The sequence below is a fragment of the Gopherus evgoodei genome, chromosome 2, assembly GCF_007399415.2.
Source record: "Gopherus evgoodei ecotype Sinaloan lineage chromosome 2, rGopEvg1_v1.p, whole genome shotgun sequence".
Classification (NCBI taxonomy): Eukaryota; Metazoa; Chordata; order Testudines; family Testudinidae; genus Gopherus; species Gopherus evgoodei.
This window is the reverse complement of record NC_044323.1, coordinates 272,282,391-272,303,619: the sequence shown is the minus strand read 5'-3', so window position 1 is coordinate 272,303,619 and position 21,229 is coordinate 272,282,391. Positions and strand designations below refer to the sequence as shown.

The 21,229-nt window shown below is 45.9% G+C and overlaps 1 protein-coding gene across 3 annotated transcripts in view; it reads left to right on the top strand.

The window, feature by feature from the left end:
* The first annotated feature begins 2,998 nt into the window (after positions 1-2,998).
* Positions 2,999-21,229, top strand: part of SAMD12 (sterile alpha motif domain containing 12) — a 239,534-nt gene continuing 221,303 nt past the window's right edge. For all 3 annotated transcript variants that reach the window (XM_030553741.1, XM_030553742.1, XM_030553740.1), the window contains exon 1: positions 2,999-3,129. In XM_030553741.1, the coding sequence (XP_030409601.1) occupies positions 3,117-3,129 (13 nt within the window). In that variant the 5' untranslated portion in view covers positions 2,999-3,116. The remainder of the gene's footprint in view (positions 3,130-21,229) is intronic.

Genomic DNA, 21,229 nt, shown 5'->3' with positions numbered 1-21,229 from the left:
GACAGGGAAGGCATAACTCAGAGGAGAGTGCCTGAGTGGCTGGTGGTGGTAAGGAGCTGACACCCAGCTACCATGGACAAGACTACCTCTCTCTAGAAGTAGAGGGTAACAAGGTGACTCACAGCCCGAATACCCTGAGAACCATCACACTATATCCTCCAAATTTTAAAACACATTTAAAGGCCCAGTTCCTGCACTGAGCTCTATGCAAGCAGACCCCCGCATGAACCTACATTGACTCCAACTGGGCTTTGTGCAAAAGCAGAGATCTGCCCATAAACAGCTCCTTGCAGGATCAGGGCCCAAGTTTGCTAATGGAGCTCACACTGTGACGTTATCTGATTAAAATATGACCATATAGATCATTGCGGCAATGACTGTTATATATTTGTAACAAATCTTGTACAAAATGTGGCATGTAAGATGTCTATGAAAAGGTTATGATTTGCTGGTTATGATTATGCTATCTGTATGCATGTATCATTTTTGCATTTGAAGTTTGAGTATTGGCTCTATATCTGGATTTCAAATGTTTGCTCCTGGGATAACGCCCACAAAGTAGTTAGCCAGCACATCTTGGAGAGACTGTTCAAATTGAGTGGCCCATCAAAAGAACATTTAACTGACAATGGACCATAGGAGATGCCTGTATACACTTAATGGGATTTCCTGCCATGACTAGGCAAAATGCATGGACATGTGACTTGCCCATGTGACTCCAAACTCCATCTTGTTGTTCTTATTTTCCACAATAAGAACAATGGGGTTCCCTTCACATAGCAGAAGCTATAAAGGGTTCTGGAAACACCTCCATTTTCCCTCTTTCCTGCTCAAACCTCAGACTCAGACTCAGACTCAGACTCTAGGACTGGAAGGGACCTCGAGAGGTCATCGAGTCCAGTCCCCTGCCCTCTGGAATATGAACTTATACTAATACTTATACTAATGACATGCATCCGACAAAGTGGGTATCCACCTGCGAAAGCTCATGCTGCAATACGTCTGTTAGTCTATAAGGTGCCACAGGATTCTTTGCTGCTTTTACAGATCCAGACTAACACGGCTACCCCGATACTTATACTAATGAGAACATTCTAACGAATGGACTGAGGACCAGAAGCAGCCAGAGACTTGACTTAAGCCAGCAGTTTATTCCATCACTGCTACAAGCCTGAACCAAGAACTTTGCAATTACAGTATGTATTTGATTCCTTTAACCAATTTTAACTTTCTTTTTATGATAAACCTTTAGATTTTAGATACTATGGGATTGGCATCAAGCATGATTTTTGGGTAAGATCTAAATTATATACTGACCTGGGTGTGTGGCTGGGTCCTTTGGGAGCAGAAGAACCTTTTATTTTATGAGACTGGTTGTAAAGAACCAGTTATAAACACCTTTAAACCCTGTGTTTTCAGTGGTATATAAGGACTGGGGGTGCCCAAGGAAACTGCTTTTATGACTTTTTGTTAGCCAGTGTGATGAAACAGAAGTTTACTTTTGTTGCTGGTTTGGTATGAGGGGATTAGCCACCAGTCTTGGGGTGTGTCTGCCCTATTTCTCAGCAGTTTGTCCTGAATTTGGCATTCTCAGTTGTGACCCACTGAAGCACAGTTACATACCTCTTGTGAGGAGTCAAGGAGGCTTTCTCCTCCTCTTCAGAATGTTTAATTATTCATCTGAGAATGGGTGGTGGGTGTTCAGGATTGGTCTAACTCTGCTCCCACTGAAGTCAATGGTAGTTTTACCATTGACTTAACCAGGGCCGCCGAGAGCGGGTTCGGGCCCCAGTGAAAAAATCTTTTTAGGCCCCCCAGAAAGGGTGGACCAGCTAAACGGCCAACGAAGCCGGGGAAGACAGGCCCCCTTTTGGACCGCCAGGCCCCAGTAATTTGTACCGGCTTCCCCCACACTCTCTTCAGCTCTGGACTTAACTGGGAACAGAATTAGGTCAATGCTGAGCACTTTTAAAAATCCTACCCCTCATTTGAAATTGTCTGAAACATTTTGAAATAAACAATAAAAAGAAGTGTGTGAGCCTGTAGAGGGCACCAACGTGGGCCCTGGGAATAGGTACATTTATTAATGTATACAGTAACAAACCTGTGGGGAAAACTATATCTGATTTTTAAGAATTAAGTCCAGTTTTATATTAAGCAACAACACTGTTTTGCCTGTGTACAAAGATGATCTTGCCCCACAGATTTTACAAAATAAAGCTGATTAGAGGATGTTCATTTACATTTTTCCATGCTACAGCATCTATTGAATTGGTATATGACAGCACTGGAAAGGAAAGAATTTCTAGATTGCATGAAAGCATTATTACTTATTTAACATTGTCAGTGTTCTCAGTGCTATCAGAAGAGGCCCCATCCCCAAGGAGCTTAGATACTATGGTGATGGACTTGGGCTAGACAGAGCCCAGGAAGACAGTCCAAATGAGAAAATATTCACACTTTATTTTGTCCATTAGCAAGCAATTGCTAAAATGAGTGCTGAAGGCAGATTTAATGCAACCATTTTGCATTCTGACAGCTGGAAAGCAACTGCCTAGGGAACAGATGCTCTTTGCTTTGCAAGATCTCTGGTCACAATCTGCTGTGGTGGACTCCCCCAAATCAATACAAGGCATTTTCCACAAATCCAAATCTTCCTCCCTCACCTTCTGCCCGTACCTGTCTCCTTCCCTAATTTGACAAGGAAGTTCTCAATCAAACAGCCCTACTCCAGCTCTCCCGTAAGTCCGAACTGCTGCATTTCGGGACTTGTAGTTCTCTTCCCCTCCCCCGTCTACGCTCTCATCAAAGCAAACCCTGCAGCGCGCTTTCCCACCACCCTGCGATATTGATCTCTGGGCCGGGCACTATGTGCGACCGTGAAGCGAGGCTCTTCCACCTGGGGCTGTACGGACCCCTCGCCTGAGCACAGCGGGGGACTACATTTCCCAGGCTGCCTCGGGCGCAGGCTACCCCCTTGTTAGCGTGAGAGCTGCAGGTTGCTCGTCTTGGTTGCAGATGAGCAGAGAGAAAACATTGGAGGGAGACAGAAGGGGGCTAGAGGAGCAGTGCCTTGGGCAGGCGAATTATGCATGCACTAGGCGAGCGCTGAGAGAATGGCTGTGGAAGGTAAGGGCTCCTCTTCCCCTGCCTTGTCCTTGTGCACGCTGAAGCGCTCCCCCTTCCCCTTAGCACTCACCTGAGCAGCCGAGGGGCTGGCCCCGTGGAGCAGGGACGGGGAAGGCATCAGCCCAGGCTTCCCAAGGGGAGCGGCAAGCGGGGCTTTGGCCACGTGCCGTGGGCTGGCTGGCGAGTGCACCCGCTGGGCGCAGCAGGCAGCGGATCCAGGTGCCTGAGAAGCGACCCCTCTTCTCCCTCATACAGCCCATAACCCAGTCATGTGAGCTCAAACTGCCCTCCTTAGCCTGGCTGGGCTGGAGGGGGGGACCCCTCCCCCAGAGCTCCGTCGCGTCTCTTTGCTTTCAACCTCCACCCCTATTATGCTAGTAGAGCTGGTAGATTATATATCTGATTCACGCCCTCCTCTTACATTAGTGCTTGGCTAGGCCAGGGATGGAAATCTTAGCCCCTGGAATTCACCCCAAGAAGTGCCAGTGTTTTGACTTCTTCTGACATAAGTAGCTGTTTGTGTTTAATTACATTGTGGCTGAATTTGAGTGTATAATCAGGTGGCCATGGAGACAAAGAATGGCTCTGAATTCTGGGTGGGTTTGTTTTTATTTCCAGAATAGTAGTGGGCTGCCTATGCCTCTTTGGCCATTATTATCTGGGTTTCCTTGAGGCTACCTGGGCTCTTTTTATTGCAACTGCTATTTTTCAGTTAAAAATCTTCAGAACTGGCTCCAAGGTGCTGATGTTACACACAGGAAAGGCAGCTGAGCAGCACATGCATATTGCAAAAAATATATAGATTTTCTGTTTTAGCATGAACTGAGTATTCTGTATCACCACTCATATCTTGCCCACCCATGTTTTTTTAAATGCAAAAGCAGATGCTATAATTATCTCCTGTTACCTTTAATAGCTTCTAAATTTCTGAAGTGTAATATGGTGACACTGTATTATGCTTTCCAATCACAATATAGAAAGTGAATGTAAATCTAGTTGTATTAGCATGAGTTTCTAAGATATGGGTGCCAGAGTATGCTATTGTATCCCACTCTGGCAAGTGGAGAAGGGAAAAAATTCAGACACCGTAGGCCAGTTTTAATGAAGGCGGGGGGGCAGGAAAGCCCGCCTCCCATAGAAACACCTAAATTAAGTGGCAGCTGCTGTGTACTTTAGCACTTCTCAAAATCTGGCCACTTTATTTAGGTGCTTAACTAGAAGCCAAACTCTTCTATGGAACTGACTAGGTGTATATAGCAGCACTTGTGTTTTACTTCAAGGAGATTTAGGTGAGAGAGAATTTGTGGTTAGGTACACTAGGAAAAGATAAACTCCTTTTTTCTGTACTGTCCCTCTCAGAAATTCATGCTTGCTTGAGACACGGTATATTCTAGTACACAAAGCATGGGTCTAGGTATCTGGAATTCCTAAACTCTAATCTCATCCAAGCCACTGCCTTTGTATGTGGCCTTGGGTCAGCCAGTAAGTCCTAGCTTAATGTTTTGAAAAGCATCCTTTAATTGTGGGTGTCTCATTTATTGGGTTCCCAGGACAACACTGAGCTTGATATTTTTTCAAAGGTGCTAAGTATCAGCCACTCCATTGACAGTCAAAGGGAGCTGCTGGTGCTCTACATTGCTGAAAATCAAGCCCAGGGCCGGTGCAAGGATATTTTGCACCCTAGGCGAAACTTCCATCTTGCGCCCCCTCCCCCCCCCAAATCACATACATTATACACAATACACGACACAGAATAACATGTTATAATTTAGAATTTATGTTTCTGTGCTTTAAGTTTAGCAAATTTAGAAACAAGTTCCTCCAAGTCAATGCTGTGAGCAATGTCATGTTCTAGTGACAAGGTAGATAGCCCAACAAGTCTTTGTTGCAACATTGATGTTCGCATGTATGTTTTTATCAACTTGAGCTTGGAGAAGCTTCGCTCACCACTGGCCACAGAAACTGGGAGAGTCAAGAGGATGCGAAGAGCAATAACTGTGTTACGAACACTATCTGTCAGCTGGGGGTCAGGGCTGCGGGGAGGATGGGGTCGGGGGGTTTCCAGCTCAAAGGGACTGGGCTCGGAGCTGGGGGTCAGGGCTGTGGGGGGGATGGGGTCAGGGGTGCCTGGGGGCACTGGGGCAGCTCCGCTCTGCAGGCTGCTGTTCTCTCCGGCCAACCAGGCACAAGGGGAGCAGCAGCAGGGACCAGCCAAGGACCAAGGGGGCAGGAGCACAGGCACCTGAGGCCAAGCTGTGGGGAAGCACTTGCTTACCTTGCCCAACGCATGAGCATCGGGTTCCTCTTTCTTCCTCCACTCGATTAGACCATCGCTGAGGCTCTTTTCTTCTCCATGCCCCTCGCTGGGGCTGAAGTGGAGGCTGAGCCGGGGGCAGCCCCCGCTTTCCTCCAGAAGCCCTGGTGTCGCGCTGCCCTCGCAGGGCTCCTGCCACGTGCCCTAAGCAGAGCTGCGCAGCTCTGCCCAGCTGCCAGCGCCCCCCCCCGGCAACGAGAAAAATGGCATAGGCTGGAGCTCCTGCTCTGGGAGGGAGAGGGATTCTGAGCCTCTGCCTGCAGCCCAGGGATTCCCCTGGGTCAGCGTGCCGCGGGCAGCCTGAACCTCTGGGCTGCCGCGGCGGCGCCCAGCCCCGGAGGGACGCCCTGGGCTGCCGGCTGCCGCACCCGGCCCCGGGGGGACGCCCTGGGCTGCCGGCTGCTCAACCATTTTAAAAAAAATTTAGGGGTGCCGCTTTTTGGCGCCCCCAAATCTTGGCGCCCTAGGCAACTGCCTAGTCTGCCTAAATGGTGCAGCGGCCCTGATCAAGCCCAAGCTGTTTCAAACTGAACGTCCAAAATCAGCTTTGAAAAATGTGGATCCAGGTCCTAAATTTCAGCTACCGCTTGGAGCTATGGCGGCTCGGCACCTCTGAAAATGAGGCCCTGGTTTTCTCTAGGCAGGCACCCAGTGCTATTCCCTATTTCTGAAAACATGGTTATATGTATCTAAAGCTGGCCTCCCAAAATTAGTCATCTTGTGAATTTGCCTTTAAAACTCTTTATAGACCAGATTAATTACTTATCTAAGGAGATGCAACTCCATTATTTTTTTTATTTGTGAATCATGATAAATGAAAAGTCTTAGTTTAATTACTGCTGCTTCTAGAATCCTAGAATATCAGGGTTGGAAGGGACCTCAGGAGGTCATCTAGTCCAACCCCCTGGCAGATTTTTACCGCAGTTCTCTAAATGGTCCCTTAAAGGATTGAACTCACAACCCTGGGTTTAGCAGGCCAATGCCTAACCACTGAGCTATCCCTCACTGCATTTCTGTGGCAACAAGGGTTAGCAATGCAATGCAAACTGGGTGTGTGCGCTTGGTGGGTAAAGAGATGAGACAGACTGCCATTTGGGAGTGCTCCAGTTCATACATGAGCAGAAACCACACTGTGGTGCATTCTATAACCTTCTTTACTCACATGATTAAACTCTTCTTATTCTGTCTCCTAAATCCATTCATGTCTTTAATAATTCTTGTCATTTATGCAGTGCCTTCCATCTGAGGAACTCAAAAAGCATTGTAAATATTAATGAATTAAAGCTTTGCTAAACCCCTGTTAAGTAGGGGAATATTATCTTCATTTTATATATATGGGGAAACTGAGGCACAACGATTAAGTGGCCTTCCCCAGGTCACATGGGTAGTCTGTGGCAGAGGTGGGAATTGACACTAGATATTTTACCCACCAAGCCTCTCCTCCTCAACAGGTTCTGACTGAGATGAGATGAGGGTGACTGAGATGAGACTGGAGTGGACAGAAGCCTCACCAGTGTGCAGAAGCCCTCCTCTATCCTTAGGGGAGGATGATAATCCTGTTTCCTTTCCTCCAGCATCTTCCTGGGAGGGGGGAGAGAAATGGCAGAGAGCCTTTCTTTTGTTCTTGAGGGGATTTGGGGCTTCTCTCCTCTTTATTTCCCCCTGGCAAAAGCAAAGAGCTTCTCCCATTGGGCAGCCTTATGTTTTCTCCTCCCATGAAACCTCTGATTTTCTCCAGCTGCTGATAGTGTCTTATTTCCTTCTCTCTATATCTATCTCCAGTTGTCCCCACTCTTTTGTGTCCTCTTTTTGTCTTTCCCTCCATTTGTGTTCCCTGTGACTCTCTCTCCCGCTCTCTGTATGACTGTGCATGTGTGAGAGAAGAAGGGTTGTTGTTCCCACATACTAGCCAGGTAGGATGGCTACCTGCTTTTCAAAGTGTGTGTCTGTCTCTCTCTCGGGGGGGAGGGAGAGGGGAAAGGATGGACGGATGGCAAGGCTTATGTTTTCTTCATGGGATAAAGTTACACTGAGGTACACCTCTACCCCAATATAACGTGACCCAATATAACACGAATTCGGATATAACATGGTAAAGCAGTGCTCTGGGGGGCAGGGCTGTGCGCTTCGGCAGATCAGCATGTCTGGCTTCGACACGCTGCTCTGAGCAGCATGATAAAGGGGGCTGGGCCAGGGCCAAGGGGTTGGATAAGGGGCAGAGGGCCTCGGGGGGGCCAGGGGCGGCTCCAGGTCCCAGCACGCCAAGCGTGTGCTTGGGGCGGCAAGCCATGGGGGGTGCTCTGCCAGCGCCGCGAGGGCAGCAGGCAGGCTGCCTCTGGCGGCTTGCCTGCGGAGGGTCCGCTGGTCCCGTGGCTTCGGTGGACCTCCGAATTGGCAGGAGGGACCAGCGGACCCTCTGCAGGCAAACCGTCGGAGGTAGCCTGCCTGCTGTGCTTAGGGCAGCAAAATCCCTATAGCCGCCCCCTGCGGGAGGCGGTCAGGGGACAGGGAGCCGGGGGAGCTACAGCCTGAGAAGGGGAGCTGTAGTGCTGAGGAATGTCACACGGGCTCCAGCTGGTGCCAAGAAGTTGGGGAAGACTGGTCCACGCGAGGAAGTTGCGGATCCAGGGCAGGGAGAGGTGCCTGTCCTAGATGGTGCCCCTGTCCCGGCACTGGAGGGCTCGGCACACAGAGGGCCCAGCTGGCAGGCTGCGCCCCGCTCTCAGCAGCGCCAAGTGGGCTCTCCGGGTCCATAGAGTGCCGCACTACCTTTCCACAGTCGGGGGCTCTGTGCACCCAGGCGGGCAGCTGGCTGCGGCATCCTCACCAGAGACTCTGTGGAGGAGGAGAGATGGGTTGAGCACGGGCACGCATAGCAGGAGTCGCCCGCCGATAGCTCACCCTCTCCCAGCCCCGTGTGGGCACAGGGCGGGGATCTGGTGCATGCGGGCACCTCGGGGAAGCTGCCCACCCTGCTGCCCTTCGCAGGCTCAGCCGCCAGGCTGGACACACTTTGTGGACAGGGCAGTGGCCACCAGGCCAGTTCCTGCTGCCTCGCTCTCACAGGGCTTGCCCCAGCTGATGTGGTTGAGCAGGTGTGAGCGCTTCTTTGTGCCGGCTCCCCGGGTCCTAGCAGCCATCCTGGTGCAGTGCATGGCTCAGCATGGGAGTCCTGAGGGTGATTGGGGGTGGGGGTTGGATGGGTTGGTGGTTCTGAGGGGTCAGTCAGGGAGCAGAAAGTAGGTGGGGGTCAGATAGGGGGCAGGGCTATTTGCTGACTATTAATAACAGAGATGCTTGAGGCTAAAGCAAGTTCAATATAACGCGGTTTCACCTATAATGTGGTAAGATTTTTTTTTTTTTTTGGCTCCTGAGGACCACATTATGTCTGGGTAGAGGTGTATATGATTCTTTGTGTGATCAGTGCTTGAAATCCTACTTACTGTTTCTCAGTCTCTGCATATAGAGTATGTGTCATAGGCACCAAATAGGCAATGTCCCTTGCAACAACAGGGCAAGTGGTGCTCTGTAGCTGGAAGGAGGTTTTGGAGCCATGTGGCATTCCTACTTCTTGCAGGAAGCCCAGAGATTACTTGTCCCTCACTGCTCCACTCTTCTCAGCCTGTGCATCCCTACCCCAGAAGGGAGTGGGAAATTAGTCAGCTGCAGACCTCCTGCCTGGTTTGTCTAGGATCCACTAATGAAGGGAAGCTGTTCTTTTCTTGCGTAGCTTAAGGTCAGGAGTTCGCCTGCATAGCTCTCCTTGGAGGATCAGGGCCTTACTCAGTCAAATGTCCAGGAATTTAGCTGGTACAGAAAATACCCAGCACTGGATTTGAAAACCTGAGACCCTTTCCTCTGTGTTGGGCCAATTGGGCGAGGGTGGCATTGCAATCACAAAATGTGAGATTTGGTGTAGCTCCTTTGTGTGTTAGAGAATAAATGCCTGAATGGGTAGGGGGAGGGAGACAACTAGTACAGATCAGTATAATTATCCCAAGAGGTAATTTGTGGAATGGCTGGATTAGCAAGTTTCATGGTGTCTGTATTTCCTGCTTCACCAGAGAATTGCTTGGGGTAGGGAAAATCCATTTTCAGGCCTTAAAGTGAGCCTATGTAGACGGGAGCACTGCCAAGGTAAGTCTATTTTTAGTTCTAACAGTTTTGACAAGGCTCCTTTCAGTGTTTGCTTCCCCTCAGTAAGAATGAAAAAAGTAGGTCAGAGCTCGTAGAAAAAGCCTTTGGATCTTTGTTACAATGGTTCAAAAAATATTTTTCTTTTAGCTCTTGCAATGGGGAAGGTGTGGGGAGGATGACTCTAGTACATATTTATTGCTCATGAAAATGAGCGACTGACAGCACTGGCTGGATAACACAGGCATACCACACACAAGCAGCCCCTACAGCTCTGACCTGCAATACCCTACCCTACCTATTCCTGAGCAAAAATGCTGCTAATTATATTGTATGGTGGTTTTATTACAAATGCTACGGTCTGACTTCTGTTAGTGTGGTTTTAGGCCTGGGTATTGTATGAATAATGCTTTGGCTGCTGAACTCCTCCTGACAGTTAACGAAGAGTAGGAGCCCAGTTTGTTGCCTTAGGGTCCCCTTAAAATACTGTGGCAGCATAAGATGACTTTAAAGGCAGTGGATCTGCACCCTGCGGAATATTGTCACTAAAAGGACTTGCATGGACCTGATGGTTTTCAAGGGTAAGCCTTAGGGTAGAAGGCATTTTGGGGTGCTCTGTGAGCAGGGCTTGGGTTGGAACACTGCTGCATTCTAGTTGTGATCAGCCCGCAGCCCCTATGGGGTGCAGATGGTCCGAATGTAAGTTAGAGCAGTCCTTAGGCTGTTCTAACTTATCCAGGGGCCAAACCACTTTCTCTTCCTCCTCGCTGACGCTTCTCTGCTCCTATACTCACTGAGCCCACCTTGGCCATGATAGACAATCAGACCCTAGGCCTCACTGCTGATTCTTTCAGATCAGCCATCTGCTCTTGACCATGAGGTGTAGAACAGGTAAATGGATTTTTTTCTTGAGTGTCTTAGTCGTTTCCTCTCAGAGATCCCAGAGTATTGGGCAGTTGCTTTTCTGCCCAAGGCACTCTCATGCCGTTTTCCATAGGGCTCCATTCTTTCACGCCTCCTGTTTAACTTGTGAATGAAGCCTTCAAGATTCCCAACATTGTGTGCCACAGACCATAGCAATGGTGGGAAACTGAGAAAAATATAGTGATATAAAGCCTTATAGTGATATAAGGCCTTGGAGAGTTATTGAGGAAATATAGGTGGCATAGTCTAGTGGATAGGACCTAAGACTGTGAGTTAGGACACTGGGATTATATTCCTGGCTGGGGGTGGCAGGTTTTATAACTTTTGGTGATGCCCAGAACGAGTGCAAGTCCTGCCCCTATCCCCCACCTCCCTGTAAGTTGATATATATATTTTTTTAAATAATGTAAAAATGGACTGGAAACAGTAAGCATTTAACAGTTTCCCTGCATTGCACAATATCACTATCATAAGAAAAAAAAATTAAGAATATCACCCTTATTAGTACTCTTGACTACGGAAATAATCAAGCACTCAAAACCCTCAAAAGCAAATACTTTCTAAACTTAAAACAAAGTGTAGCCCCTTCTTTTGCGATGTTCTGCAGGAAGCAGCAAACACTTTTTTGTTGTTTGGGGGGGGTGGGACTGCCCCTTGCCCAGCGTGGGGCAGGAGTGGTGAGTGTGGGGGGAAGGAGGGTGTTATGACACTCACCCAAGCCCCAGCTGCCCAGGTCCAGGAAGCCCCCTCACCTTCCCTGTGGTGAATGCCAGGGGGCTGCCATCACATGTGCACCTCCTCCCTCCGCAGGTGCAGCAGCTGCCTCAGCCTGCTGCCGGCGCCACTCCCTTTGTTGCGGCCAGCGAAGGAGCACAGCGTGGTGTGGCAGGGCAGCTGCCCAGGGCAGGCAGGGACACTCGGGGAGGCATGTAGTGGCAGCAGGTGGGGCTGGGGGATGCTCCAGGGAAGGTGTGCAATGGCAGCAGGTGGGGCCAGGGGAGAGACCCGATCCCAAACATTGGTGGAGCCGGGCCCATATTGCTGGAGCATGGGCACCACGGCCCATATAACTCACCACCTCTGTGGCTGGCTCTGCCACTAAGCTGTTCCTATCCCAACCTCCATGTGTATGAGGTGTTTAAGTTGTGGGCTTTTTGAGACAGGGATTCTAAGTCTTTCCTTCTGTGAACAAGAGCTATGAATTGAGGGCTAGTATAAGCATCTCTTACTTGCATTAGTGGGCATTTACTCATGCAAACAGTGGTATTGACTTCAGCTGGATACTTGTGTGAGTAAGTACTTCAGGGTTCTACAACCTAGCCCTTGGTTGTTTGCTTAAGGCATGCAGAGAACAAGTATAGTTATTAAAGGTGCCAAAAATAGCAGATAGGGGAAGTGACCAAACTATGCTCTTGGTTATCATTGTTCATTTCCAGAATAACTCCGTTCATTTATTTAACCAGAATTATTCTGGATTTGCGTGAGGGCAATTGAGAGCAGAAATTGACCAAGGACCACCAAGTAGAAAAGACAAAGTATTTCCGAGTACTGAATTTTGTCGGATACTGTAGTGGTGCTTTGAGGTTGGCAGATGCCATATAACCATCTGCTGCTTTGCCTAGATTTCCGGAGATGGTAGTAACCGTCGGACTTATCATTTATTTACATGGAGCTTTACGTTTTCAAAGTGCTGTACAAATAGTAACTGATGAAATACCACAACATTCCTGTTGTGGGGCAGCTGCCCCACTCCTGGACCGCAGGCGTTAAAAGCAGCCAAGCTAGGCTGATTGGGGAAGCCACCACAGGTGTGGCCAGCTCAATTAGTGCCCATCTGGCCCTGATAAGAGGGCTGGGGGCCAGGAGCTGAGAGAGAAGGGCTGCCTGCCTGAGAGGAAGGTACCTGCACTGGAGCAGTGCTGGGGAATAGGGTAAGGGAGCTGGGGAACTCTAGCCTGGTAAAATCCCAAGCTGTAGGCCTCAGTGAAGGTCTACCGAGGTACTGGGGCTGCAGAGATAAAGCCCAGGGATAGGCGAAGGCAGCAGGTCCCACCCCCTTGCCATTGATGAGTGGCCATTACACAGCAGTCAGCCCCAGTGAACAGGGGCTAGATAATGACTGGCAGTAGCCACTGAGGCAAAGTGTATGTGTGTGGGGGGTATTCCCCTGGGAGGGGGAGACCCAGAGTGTGGGGGTACAGCTGCGGTAGAACCCCAAGGTAAAGGGCACCAGGGTCTGTGAGGGACACGGGGCCAGCAGCAGGCAAGACACCGGCCTGCAGAGGATGCTCTGTATGCTAGAAAAGAGTTAATTCCCAGACAACCAGTAGGAGGCGCCACACTGGTGAGTCTCAGCTTTGCTACAGTCCCTGTCAGGTTATTTTAAATAAATTGTCTTTATTTTACAAATGGGGTTACTGAGAGAGAGAAGCTGTGATTTGTCCAAGATCTCAGAGCACATCCGGAGCCAAGATTAATTCTTGCCAGTTCCTGGGCTGTGCTCATTCCGTTATATCTGACGTACTAGAAGTGAAAGGATATTGCAGATAGCACTGCAACTTAGCTGTGCTCCAGGGTCTACTGCACTATGGTGAGGCCAGAAAGTAGGGGTGGGAGGGAAGAGTAGCTGCAATAAGCAGTGTGTTCTCCATTCAGCATGAGCTAATGTTGGCATAGCATAGAAGGATTAATTAATGCTGCTCTAAACAGCATTAACTAACCCTACATGCTCTGTGACTCCCCTAGGTGGAGTCAGACAGAGCAACTAGTAGGTACTGGGATTTAACATGGACAGAAGCAAACTGTCTTAGTCCTGCCTGTGAGAACCAAAACATATGCACAAGGAGATACCCATCATGCATCTAGTCAAGAAGAGGGGTGAGGAACAGTATTTTGGGTGGATCCCAGTCCTGTTGAATGCTCGTTTTATAGAGTTTTGACTCCTGCCAACTTGGTATCCTGACTGGCCATGCAATTTAATAACTGCCTTTTTAATCCCATGAGGTTCTGCTACTGCTTTGTGTATGTGTGAATGCTGGGCGGGAAAATAGGTCATAAAATTACTCTGTGTGTATTAATAGTAAAGTTCCTGCAAAAGCAAGAAATAGACTTTTTTACTAACTAGTGCTCTTTCCAAAAAAATGAAGAAAGAGGAATTGTGACTTGTGTAAATGACAGCTTTCTTCTGTTTTCTTCTCTAAGAAAGTAATGATGCACTTTCAATGAGCACTTTATTTCTACAAGAGTGGGCTGGGTATCCGAGACAGTAGGATTCAGTGGTATGAATAAGCAGTAGGAGGTGAGGAATTATATTGTAGGAAGGAAAAAAGGAATTTTCCGTCTCCATAGGGAGGGGATGGGCTCAAACAGTGGGAGGTATGGTAGGAAGAAGCACGTTGTAATAAAATGAAGAAAAGCAGGACGGAAAAACAAAGTCAATTATGAGATTACAAAATAAGTTAAATAGGCTAATGAGATTTTATAAATATTTTCCATCTTCCTTTGTGTTCATAGTAAATTTAAATGAGGATAAAGCATGGATTCACAGCTGAATCAAAGTCCAGTGAATTCCATATACTTACTGGATATATACTTTTATAAACTATAATAAGGAAAATGCAAATTTGCATCTGGTGTATTGAATTCCTTACTGTGACATTTATACAGTAATCAGAAAGACTTTTCCCAGTGTCTGTCTTCAAGCTTTGTGCTCTAGATAGTCTTTCTAATCTTCAGAAGATATTTCTGATGTTACAGTTGCTGTTTACAGAATTGAATCTCAAAGTAAACTACCAAACATTTATTGGCACATTGCAGAATGTGATCTATAGTTCAAATTATACTACAGTTATTAAAATTAACAAATATGTTTTGTGAAGCACAGCCCCTGCTCCTTTTTAATGTTTGTTCACCTTGCTTGATTGTGCAATGAGCTAACTGCAGGTGGACCTGCATCTGCGTGCAGCTTATGGCAGGATCAGAGTCTTACTTACAAATTCACAAGATACAGTCATTTGCAATGAGTCTCCCAGTTATTAGCATGACATTATAGAGCTACTAATACTGACAAATCTTAAAATATAATTATGAATCCTACATGGAATTGGCAAATAACTCTTCAAAATAATTTGGCTGTCATGCTAGTGGTCTTAACTTTCATGATTAAATGCTGCTCTCTTTACGCAAGAAGGAGTTTGTATTTCTAAGGTCACAAGGTTATAGACTATAATAAAATACAGCATATGTGGGGGGGGAGGAAATCTGGATGGCACCAGGAATGGTGATGGATTATCTTTTATTCTAGATCAATAGTTAAATTAATCTCAGGTGTGGCAGGAAAGTGACTACTTACTGACCTATGTAAAATGAACTAGTGGCCTGCAACTAGTTTCCAACAGACAGGTATCTGTGTTGCATTAGTAAAATTCTTGTATGAGTAAAATTAAGCTTGTGCAAGATGAGAGCCTAAAATGTTAATTCAGACTCTGTCCTTCATATATCTGATTTCAAACTGAGCAGGTGTATATCCTATAGGTTTTTGTTCTATAGGAAAGTATGGGATTTTTTCCACTGCAAAGTTGACCTTTTGTATGATCATCTGTAGTATTAGAAAGATTAGATTGGTTTGATTGCTAAAGAATGAAATTGCCAATTTATCATTATTAGTAATAGTTTCAGCAGTATCCGTGCTGCTGTATTTTCCACTACGAACTCATATGTAATTGTTTGACACTATTGTTGTATGAGTGACCTAGTTTACAGTAATTAATAGTGACAAATGACTAGACACAGATGCTATTTAATAAAATACAAAACTTTAGCCTTAGACACTTTATTTTAAATTTACATATAATCTGCATTTATGTACAAGAAAAAAGATAATTGATATGGAGCCTGACGGACCAACTATGTGGATTCTACTGACTTGATTGGCCACTGGATTTGTAGATTCGTGGAAATGGGATTAGACAAACTTTGAAGCTGCTGCCTTTGCATATTACTAGTATTCCAATCATACTTGTTACTAGGCAGCATTTCGATTCAGGCTGATCTTTCTATGCCATGGGCAACACCCTAAGATGGTGTAAATTGACCAGGTTTGTGGAGCTGTGCTGATTTACACCAGTTGGGGCTCAGGCTCCAGACCTGTTTTATTCAAGTAGTTATAATAATTAGAGGCCAAACAGACTGACTCATTATAGTGTGAGGGCTTGTCTTTACTGCTGCCTAAATCATGAATGAGGCAGTGGCATCAATTTAGTGGGTCTGGTGAAGATGTGGTAAGTTGATGGCAGAGTGCTCTCCTGTTGATATCGGTTGTCCATCTCCCTGAGAGGAGGAAGCTATCTTGGCGGGAGAGCACATGTAAATCAATCTAAGCTACATTGTCTTAAATTAAGTAACTTAACTAGCCTACCTTAGATCAATTTACCTCAGCGTAGACCAGGTGTGACTGCTGGACAAGTACACACATTGGTTACCTTGAATAGTCTTCCACTGGTAAAGTAGTCCAGATCAGATCAAACCTTCAACTCACTGAATTCCATAAGTAGAGATTTATCTGTGTCCACTAACCTTTAAATCTTGTTGCATTGGTAGGGATGTGGCAAATACTCAGTTCAGATTCAATCTGTAGAATAATCCACATTCTTGGAGGAAATCCAGAATTTCTCAGATAGTGGCTTCTGGAAATGTGGCAATCTACTATTGCATATGGCCTTTCACATGTATCTTCCCCACTAGTTCGATTGATCTGTCCGGACAGCCATCTAAATCAGTTGATATGAGACTGCTGTTTTCAATCTACCTAGGGTCGGAATGAGCAAGGAAAGGGAAACACTGTCTGCCAGTGTCTTAGTGAATTCCAGGGCTGCTAAAACTGACTGAGAGTCCTTGTCAGGCAGACATCCCTTGAGGGAATGCTGTCTGGCTGCTTTATATTAGCTAGGAAGAAATAGGTTGAAACCAAGCACCTGGAAACCTACAAATGGCTTATGGAAAGAGTTAACAAGGAGTTTTGAGCTATCCATAAACAAAGAGCCAGGTAGGCTCAAGGTAGGCTCTCGAGAGAGGGATGGAAGAGGCTAGATGAGGCTTTAAAAGGTTGATTGTTAAGATTTTGGAAAGACTTGGGGGAATGTTGAAAATCTGCTGAATTTTCAGTTGATGTACATGTGGGTTGAGGGTGACTGATTAAAGATTGTTGGAACCTTTGTGGCTCTCCATCCACTGTGACTTTGGTTTGTTAATCTTTCCAACACTCAGTAGAGCTTGTCTCTCCTTTCCAACCTTTATGGGATTTTGTGGAGGGGACAGCATGTAGGTTGTATGGGGCTATTTCTTGGCATGGGACAGCTACATTTTGGGGCTGTCTCCAATTTATGAGTATGGAAGATCTTGAAAGAGATTTCAATAGTAACTTTTTAAAAAAAAAATCATGGGGAATTTTAAGTTTTCTAATAGACACTTAAAGGTTAGGACAGAGTCTCCTGGTATTTGGTTTTTCAAATCTAAATAACAAAAACAAGCAGGTTAGACTGTGATACACACAGAGCAGAACAGTGAGTAAAAATAGCACCTTCTTACTCATATTGCTTTTCCTAGTAGAGCGATTATTACTGCATACCGCTAAAGCCTTCACCAAATATGTTTAAATGTTTAACTGATCTATTTACCTCTTTAAGCATCAGGCAGTATTTCCACTGCAATTAGTAAAATTATGAAATATTTCTTGCCCACTATGCAAGAATACACAATACATTGTAGTAGAAAGCGAATGTAGATTTGAATTCAGATTTAGGTCCTGATCTTGCAAGCTGCATGGTCAAGATCCTACACTCCCATGGAACCCCTTTGAACTTAGTGGGGAATTCTGTGAGCACAGAAACCTGCCCATATGGATCAGCTTGCATGACAACTAGCTTATTCAAATTGAGCAATGAAAAGAAAAGAAATGGTTTGTGGCTCATATGGTTGTGAAGGAAAGCTTGAAAAAGGCTGAACAATCCTTACAGGCAAATAAAAAAGAACTCCCTTATTACTAAAAATCATGATTTTTTGATATTTTGGGGGGGGACTTGACTCATGATTTCTGAATTCTTAAGGCTGACAACACTGCTTCTGTCGTTCTCCTCTTCCTTCTCAATCATGGGAGTTCAGGGTTTGAAAAGTTCACTTGCCCATCGTTAGAAAGCTTTCCCCAATGGTTTCTCCAGCAGCTGATGGCACCTAAGCTTTTTTTTTTGATTGAGAAGAACCAGCTAAATCTCACTCTTACTGGAACAGCTGTGAGGAGAAGTAGGGACATGGGCAGGAGTTACTCATTGAGAAGGGAAGACTCAGAAACATGGGGAAGGGGTGGGATAGAATAGAGACACACCTCTTCACAGCAAGCTAAGAGGAGAGGTAAATGGTGGAGAAGCAGAGACACACACATCATGAGTTGACTTCCACAAAACACCTTGATGATTTTCTTCCCTGTTGAGTTCTGCTTAGTTGATCTTGCAGTTCTTGGAGACACATTCTCAATTATGCTAAGGCCCCTTTACATGTGTTAGCTAAACACTATTTTTTCCCTTGAGTAATAGGCTCCTGTGAGGAGAGGGATAGCTCAGTGGTTTGAGCATTGGCCTGCTAAACCCAGAGTTGTGAGTTCAGTCCTGGAGGGGGCCACTTACGGATCTGGGGCAAAACTTGGCCCTGCTAATGAAGACGTTTCAAGGTCCCTTCCAGTTCTAGGAGATTGGTATATCTCCAATTTATTATTTTTTTATTTTATTATTTCCAGCTAAACCAAAATGAAAGCTATTACCCATGTTGATTGTAGGGAAAAGGTTGAGTTAGCTACCGCCAACCTGACCTTGATCTCTTTTCCTATCCTAGATAAATATTGAGAGAGATGGACACTAAAATTAAAAGGGGGGGGGGAAAACCCCTAAACTTGTCTGAGTAAATGCTGTAGATGGAATTGACTTATTTATTCTAAGCTTACTGAGAGTGGGGCAGAAAAAAACAGGTCAGTACAAGCAAACATTCTTTGTATGTGTGAGAGAGAGGGTGGGCCTAGGGTTGGAGAAAAATAAAAGCACTGGGGAAGTAGAGGAGTGCTCCCGAAGCAAAATGAATTCAGCTAACTGAGTGCAGTGACCCCCATCATGGTGACCCTTTTCATGGTGTTTTGAAGGAACATTCAGTACAACATTTGCTTACTCTTTGTTTAGTCTATCCTAACTGTTTAGTCATTTAACTCCCTGGTAAAGCAAACAAAAAAATACAGGATGGCAAACTTGAAATGTCTTTTCCCTTCCTTCCTCATAATATCAACAATTTTGCAATAGTCTTTTCTTAAACAGCTTGTGTTTGTTTGGAAGAAGCCTCCTCCAGTAAAAAGCCGTTGGAATCCAAATCTGCCCGTCACATCACTGTTAGCATCTTTGCACATCTTTTACTTTTTGTGTCCTGAAGGATCCCACTATGCAGCATAACTGAAACAGTACTAAGGTTGTTTACCTCAAAAGGATGATGGGCTGAGTGGGAGAAATGTGATTTTAAGTAAATTAAAAAATAGTAATAATTTTAACCCTTTCAGGTGGTGGTTATGCTTGCACAGAATCATGAAATATTGGCTCATTTATTCCCTTCAGACATGGCACAGTGAGGAGCAAATCAAACTGGCCTTACAAGATGTCTTCTCTCCCTCATCTCCCCCCAGTGAAAAATTAAATTAAAGATCGGCATTGTCTTTGGGCTGTGTGAAAGAAATGGGTAAGAGCAAGGATAGAGCAGAGGAGCTGCAATCCAGGGGAGAATCAGAATGTTATCTGAGGCAGCATTAACTCCCACTGTGTGCTTTGTGTCTCTCTCCTTGAGAAAGGTAGAGCACAGATGGGGGTTGGCAGCCAAAGGCTACGAGAAGACTATTGGTCCTTTTGAGCATCTGTAGCAGAGGCCAGGGCATTTAAACGAGAATGAATAAGAGTACCTCCGTGCAAGATCTATGGGGTTGAGTGCTCAGCTTTCTGTAGATTCAAGGGTTTGTGCTTCGATGATCGTTTCCTATCCATTCTCTGCCCCACCGCTTGCCTGGACCAGGGTGTGTCATGAGAGACTGCTGCTACACTAGTGTCAGAGCTGTTGCAATAATTTGTCCTTTTCTGTGTGCAGGAGGGGGAGCATATAGGCATATGACTACAGCCAGCAGGACAATCTGCCTCTGCCTTGAGGATGGAAAGTCCTGACCCAGAGTATTTTCTCTTACCTTTCAACAGGAATAGCAAAAGGCCTGTCCCTGACACCAGGGGAACACTTCCGCACTCTCTCACTCCCTGCCAAATTTCTAGCCTCTGCACTGAGGCAAAACAAAATAATCTTTCTGCGACTCTGAACCCTCAGGTTTCAGGTGGCTTAATAACGGTAACCACCTGTTCCTCTTCCTCCAGACACCGGCATTTTCATCCTTTCTCTTGTTTGTTTTTACACTGGTCTACACTCCAGTTATGTTGATGTAAGGCAGCTTACTTCAACCTAATTATATCAGTGTCTATGCTACAGCCTTTCTCCTACCGATTTGTAAGTGCTCTATTATACCGACATAATAACTTCACCTACATGAGCGGTGTAGATCTTATGTCGGTGCAGTTAGGGTGACAAAGTGTCTGTGAAGACACTGCCTTACTTACAAGGGCTGTCTTGCCAATTTCACAGCAGTAGCCATGAAATTGACAAAGTGAGGCAGATAGAGCCCAGCTGCCCTCACTGCCCTGGAGAGCTGGGTGGGTGGGCACTGCTCCCGCTGGGAGCTGGGCAAGAATGGATTCCACTCCAGGCTGGGAGCCGGGGTGAGAAGCCCCAGGCGGCTGGACCCCCGTTCAGGGCTGGGATTCAGGCAGCCATGTCAATTTCACTGCTTCCTTGCATCTTGTCTTTGATTAGGGTGTAAGCTCTTTAGGGAAGAGACTGTGCTTTTCTATACGTTTTTACAATGCCTAGCACAATGGGAAATAATCCTAATGGGACCTTTGGGTATCACTTCTGCTCTTTATTACCACTACTACATTTAATTCCCTATTTTTATTTTTCTATTTCAAGAAAACATTTAATCCTGTTTGTTTCTATGCAGCACCATAACAGTTTTCTTTCCTTTGTAAAGGGATAAAGAAAAGACTTTATTCTACTGTAGGAGAACATGGTTGAGATTTTCAATGATACTTTGCAGTTCCGTAGTACCTTCAGTCTCATACACTGAATTTCCCCTGACTATACCTCCATGACTTCCAATCACTCTAATCACCTAAGAGCCAACGGGCAGATGAAAGAAATTGCAGCACACTTGCAGATGAAGTAACTTGTCCTACGTCATGGGAGGTTTATGGAAGTTCCAGGAGGAAAACCCAAATCTCCTGGCTCCCAGGCTTGTGCTTCAACTTTGTTTTCTAATTGAAGTCTTCTGCTGGAATAAGACTTTGGAATTTCAGCTGTATAGTTTTTAAAAGGGCATCTGGGATTTAATGAAAGGGCTTTCTAGTAAGAGAGTACCTGGGCTCATGTTGCTTTAGCTTGGTTGTCCATGACCGTTTTTCAAGGCTGATCTAATGGCAGGTAGAAATGAGACCAGTGGGTTAGAGCGAGAGAAGAAGGCAGAACCACCAGTGTGTAGGCAAAGCAAAAACATTTTAATTCTATATTGTTTTCTTTACTGGCTCTTCAGTTCCATTCCCCCAGGGAATAAAT